The sequence below is a fragment of the Antrostomus carolinensis genome, unplaced genomic scaffold (assembly GCF_000700745.2).
Source record: "Antrostomus carolinensis isolate BGI_N321 unplaced genomic scaffold, ASM70074v2 scaffold10906, whole genome shotgun sequence".
NCBI classification, from domain to species: Eukaryota; Metazoa; Chordata; class Aves; order Caprimulgiformes; family Caprimulgidae; genus Antrostomus; species Antrostomus carolinensis.
This window is the reverse complement of record NW_010323945.1, coordinates 106,458-112,457: the sequence shown is the minus strand read 5'-3', so window position 1 is coordinate 112,457 and position 6,000 is coordinate 106,458. Positions and strand designations below refer to the sequence as shown.

The 6,000-nt window shown below is 41.7% G+C and overlaps 1 protein-coding gene across 4 annotated transcripts in view; it reads right to left on the bottom strand.

Annotated features, from left to right (window-relative positions):
- Window positions 1–3,208: 3,208 nt before the first annotated feature.
- PLCB4 (phospholipase C beta 4) overlaps window positions 3,209–6,000 on the bottom strand; it is a 95,658-nt gene continuing 92,866 nt past the window's right edge. For 2 of the 4 annotated variants that reach the window (XM_010170762.1, XM_010170763.1), the window contains one exon: window positions 4,939–5,007. In XM_010170762.1, coding sequence (XP_010169064.1) covers window positions 4,939–5,007 — 69 coding nt within the window. Of the gene's footprint in view, window positions 5,008–6,000 lie in introns of all 4 variants that reach the window. The other 2 variants (XM_010170761.1, XM_010170760.2) reach the window with 2 other exon arrangements.

The following is a 6,000-nucleotide window of genomic DNA, read 5'->3' as shown; positions in this document are numbered from 1 at the left end:
AGTCCCAGGGGCAGCAGGGTGCTCCCCTGCTCCTGTTGGAGCTTACTACCCAGGATAAGTTTTTTTGCAGAAAGCCAAAGGGACAGCAGCTCTTTGGCACATGTGGTGTGACACAAATTCACTAGCAATTCACATTTCTAGTTGGAGAAAAGGAATCTGGAAGGAGTGGTCCAGGGTTGTGCAAAGCAAGGTATTAGAAGGTAAGTTTTGATTGTGGGAAACTGCCCTTCCTCTGCCAGGGCACACCTGCAGAGAGGGGTTTTCTTGCTGGGAAATAGCTCTTTAAAAATAAAAGCAGATGCTGAAGAAACATAGTGAATTTTGTAACTCTTCTGTTGAAATACCTTTTTTTGTTTGCCATACACATGAAATATTGTATTCTCACCACTTTCTCTCTCTCCTGTTTCATAATAAAGTCATTCCTACTCCCCAAAATAGAGCCAGACCTGTGTCAGTCGTGATACAAGATTAACCTGCAGATAATAGTTTCAGGGGACTATATAAAGGACAAAAAAAAAAATAAAATAAAATAAAAAAAAAAATCTTCAATATGAGGCTCTCTGACTGCAACAGACTGTATTTCTGTGGTGACTTTAATACCTGGCTTCCTCAGGTCTTTCACTGATGACCTCAGTATTTAACTAGCTTCTATTTCCTCCTCTTGCCTCCTATTAAATTCCCATTTTTTTTGAGGATTCCAGGTAGCTTCTTAGCCTCCAAAGAAATATATGATCCTGAGGAGCTGCCCCTGCATCCTGCCTGTGTAGGAGGGTATCACAGGGAGCAGCTGGGAGACAACAGCTCTCGTGGAGACATGGGCAAGCCTGACCCACAGCTCCCCAAGCCCCATGGCACAGAACTGTGCTCTCCCTGCATCCCCCAGCTGCACAGCACAACAAAAAACCTTCAGCTTCAGCAACAATCCTCGCTCCTGCAGAGCTGCAGTTATCCAGCTTTCCATGGCAAAAAAAAAAAAAAAAGGGAAAGGCCTAAGATTTCCTAACACCAAGAAAGCCTCAAAACATTTACAGAGCAAAAAATATATAAAATATATAAAAATATGAAAATATCTTCTAAAACAAAGCTGGTGGAGACAGTGCTGTGAGCTGGAATGTTATGCTGTTGCCTTCTGCAGTGGTTCCTAGCCAGTAAGGAGAAGCAAATGACAGAGCAGATACAGAGGGAACCGGATGGTGAAGCATTGAACAGGACTAGTTTTCTTAGGCTCACTTACAGCCTGGCTGGAAAACACTGCCCTGCCTGGTAAAGAAATCACTGAAATGGAGGACTTGGGTTCAGCTCACATCCCCCTCTGAGGAGAAAATCAAACCTGCCTGTCTTAATTCCTCCCTCACCTGAGGGAGCCAGTGCAGCATCAGCTGACCCAAAATGCTGTGACCAGGGACAATTTCTGGTCCCAGATTGGATCACCTGGAGCCAGCCCTGCAACCTGCCTTTACCCCCAGTTGTTGAGACTGCCCATGGATCTGTGAAGGCTGAATTCCCCCTTGCTACCTGCCCCTAACTACCAGACAGCAGTAACTCTCACCAGCCTCCTTGCAGGGCGTACGCAGGACGGTGACAGTGGGGCTGCAGCGCAGGGACCACTGCAGGCGCGTCCCTGGGAGTGGGGTTTTCTGGCCAAGGGGCTCTGAGATGTGTCTGCCGCTGGCAGCATGTGGAGTCTGCAAGGAAATCAGCCCCGAGGGGTGTTTTGGGCAACGCAGTGTGACAGCACTGGAGTGGGGCAGGGGTTAACCAGACCCCCCCACTTGGAAACAGTCAAGTTAATGACCAACCCCCAAATTACTGGAAGTGAAAGAATAGCAGGCTGCCTGTGAGGCCAGGGTGTCATGACCCTCCCCATCACAGCTGCGCTGAATTTATCTGAAGAGATTCAGAGAGGGACAATCTCCCACTTCCCCCGATGAAATTGTAGTGAAGTGGAATCCATCACCCCGGTGGAGGATGACATTTTAAACTACTTTTAACTCAGTATCAATGTTCAAATTGATTAGCCTATTTCATCTCAATGGAAATTCTCACCTCATTACATTAGCGGCCAAGCTTCAAATATTTTTTGAATCAAATACGACTTAAACAGTATTTCAAAATACTTAGCTGACAAAATTCATTGCTTAATTTCAAATTACTGTCTCCATTTTATGCTAAATCGTCAATTGGATGAAATACGTAACAGTTCTGGGAGCTGAGCCTGGAAGCTGAGGCTACTTTACAGAAGTACATTTTTTCTTTGACTCAATAAATGTCTTGCTCCTCGCTGAGCAGCGAGCACAGCCTCAAAAGGAAGCTGTGGACAGCATTTTCTAGCCTTCCAAAACCAGCTTACTCCCTGATGCATAGGATACTCAGTAAGGAATTAAGACAGGCAGGTTTGATTTTCTCCTCAGAGGGGGATGTGAGCTGAACCCAAGTCCTCCATTTCAGTGATTTCTTTACCAGGCAGGGCAGTGTTTTCCAGCCAGGCTGTAAGTGAGCCTAAGAAAACTAGTCCTGTTCAATGCTTCACCATCCGGTTCCCTCTGTATCTGCTCTGTCATTTGCTTCTTACTGGCTAGGAACCACTACAGAAGGCAACAGCATAAAATTCCAGCTCACAGCACTGTCTCCACCAGCTTTGTTTTAGAAGATATTTTAAATTTAATAATAATAATAAAATCTCTAAAAAAATCACTGCCTGTTTTGAGATGCTGGCTCCTGTCCAGCGTGCTCTGAGACCACTCCTGCTCCCACCTCCTTCCTCCCAGCACTCGAGGAGAGGACCAGCCAAGCTTTGAGACCGGGGAGAGCTGCTCCCAGAAGTGCGGGCACACATAATTTATCTTTGTAACATTACAGATCATAAGAAGCTGGAGGTGCCTCCTAAGGTTGTGGCATCAGAATGGGAATTCTGAATAGGCATCACGAGCTCGTTTAAACCCTGCCTCGAACACCCTACAAGGCTGCACCAACCTCTGTCTGAAGGCTGGTGCTGCTGCACTGTACTCGGGTAGTTCTGTAGTGCTGCGAGGAGCAAAGCTGCACAATTCTTCTATCACTTAAAAGAAACAAGGCTCCTTTGAATAAATAAGCTGTGATAGAAATATATTTACACTATGCACATTTTTACAGGGAAATACAACTTACTAAAAATTTTTTTCAGTAATAACACCACCAGCCTACAATTCACTACAGTCAAAACTAAAGGTTTTGAATTTTTAAGGTTTTTATTAGAGAAGTTGAAAGTTTCATCTCAGGAGCGACAATAACATAATTATATCTTTTCATTTATTTTGTTTATAGGAATATGTAGAATTTGTTTGTACAAGCATATACAACAAAGTAATCGGTGCTTAGTACACTCAAATCAGGAATCTGATTTTTTTTCTAAATTACCCGATTTCCATGCAGTCATCTTTGAGTTGGCAGCATGGACAAATTCCAAGCGGAATCCTTACATGCATCGTTTTGCAATATAACTACAGCAAGCGCTGGAAACATGCAAATTAACACATTAGCAAATCGGTTTTATATCTAATGGACATAAAAAGGTTATTCCTGATATGAAATTCTGAAAATCTGCATAAATACTTTTGTGTAAAATTAAATTAGTTATGTACTTTTCTTTTACTACAAGTATCAAGAATGCCCACGTAATTAATATACACACATATATATAGAGAGAGACCTTGTTATGCTAAAAGTCTTTGTAATTAATCAAACAATATTCTGTGCCATACATTTATTCAGTATTTACCAGCTAGTAGAATGACTGTGGTCATATAGTAGGCATTACAGTCTTAGTAGCATTTGTATCACATGCAAACATACTCTTAGCATTTCTGTTTACTAATTTCATCACGTGGCAACACGTAAGTGATTTTCTACAATGTTGTGATTCTGAAGAGTATAAATACTTTTTACATTTTCACAGTTACAAACTTTTTGCCAAAAGCCATTTAAACAACCTTTTAAGTTACAACGAACTGTAGTATCTGGGATCTGCAGCAACAGGATCAAAATGCAATTTCTATACAAGCAATGTAGGATGTAAACTTTTCTTAAAGTGCCTAATATGTAATTCCTTAGAGCACTGATCAGTTTTGGCACAAATACACTGTATTTCCCTCACACTAACCATTGCAGTGACTTTTACAGGATACTGGCTTCTTTCAGACATGATGGAGTTGATATGGCACTTGTGAAAGACATCATCAGACTGCAGAAATATCCTGTCGAGTTACTGTGACTGTTGATGACTTTGGCCGATGACTGCACACTTTTGAATAATACAGAGATAACTTTCAGCTGCCTACTCTCTGCTGCCTGAAAAAGACTTTGAAATATAATTTTAAATTGCCCAAACTCAACTCCTTACTATCCTGATTATTACGGTGACTTAGCAGAAGATCCAGTTCAGTGGGCTCAATGACATCAGGTGCTGAGCGTCTGATGAGTTGTTGCTTGTCAGGATCTGGCAGCATGGACTTCTGCACAGTATATCACACATGAGAACACAAACGGGAAATGAAATGACTTGACTACGGTTTTGTTGCCATTTGAGATGTTAAAAATACCTGTTGTGTTTCAAGGCTCTGATTGTGTAATTCTGATGCAGGCGAGCTGCCTGTTGAGATGCAGAAAGGAATACAGGACTGGGTTTAAAAACTGTCTTCATCTTCCAATTAGTGTTTTTTCTGAACAAAGGTCATTCTTATCATGGAAATCCAACAAAGGAAATTCAGTGCCCAGTGTTAAAAAAGAAATAATGCAAACCTTAAGACTTGGTGGTCCATAGCTACACTTTATATATTAAAAACAACAAAAAAAAAGGAAAAAAGAAAAAAGCCCACTTTTCAACCTCAGCAACGTTATTTTGAATTTTGCTCTCCTTTTAAGGATGCTGTGTGCTCCAACTTCAATTTGCTTGTTGAGGCTTTAGACCACTGTTGCTGGCCTGCGATCCATCTCTGCTTCCAGCTTCACCATCTGCTGCATCTCCTTTGCCTGCAATCCAAAATAACCGCATGGAGCATCGCATTAGACCTTTTGTTCAAAATGAAGCACATGTTTTATATGACAGTGTCTGAGTGAAATGCAGGCAAAACACACTGAAGATACATGTAATAACATTATGTTTACCACCCCCGTGTCATCCTGTTTTCAAAATCAGATGTAATTCTTATGTCTAAAAATTCTTGGGAAAGATTTTTGATCCTATTCCAAGACTCATAGGTTGACCTTCTGAAGAAGTGTATGGTAAAATGCAGAAGCTCCAATTTTGGGGACGAAAACTAGGCAGATGCCAATTCAACTCTTTCTTCTGATGGGAAATGTCTTTGGGAATGTACACTTCGCCCCTGTTGTGTGAGTACTGCAGTGTGTTACTTCCTGAAATGTTTAGACAAGTCATTTATGATCTGGACTCATTTTCTATCATAAAGGCAGTGAATGACAAAAATCCATCAGTGTAATATCTTCCTTGCAGTAGGCAAGATTTTTAAAGTAGTAATTTTTTTTTTTTTTAAATAATCATTATCTGGTCTGGGGATCCTTATGATTACAAACATTACGTTTTTCATCTCAGGATTAGACTACTGCTACATGCTCCATGGGATTACTGATACAGAACCCACCTGAAACTGTATCCAAATGTGCAGAAAAGAGCAATGGATGTATGCCAGATCTCGCAATAAACTCTGCATGCCTTGGGCTTTGCAAGCGGAGTTAAAGCACCGTATAGAAATGGCAACTGGTCTGGGAATCCTCTGCTTAGAGAGAGCTTTTTAAATTCCCTTCCTCCCTCCCTCCCTCGCTGCTCCCCCCCACCCCCAGATGTGCATGCACACTTCTTCCTCCTGTGGCTCAGTTACAGATTAGTAGTTGTGCTTTGGTTTGAAACTCTCCAGTTTAAAGGAACTGGGAGTCACCATCTCTTCATTTTCTCTGAGGGCTCTCAATCTGGGAATCTAAATCCATAGCCCAAAGGACTTTGAATAA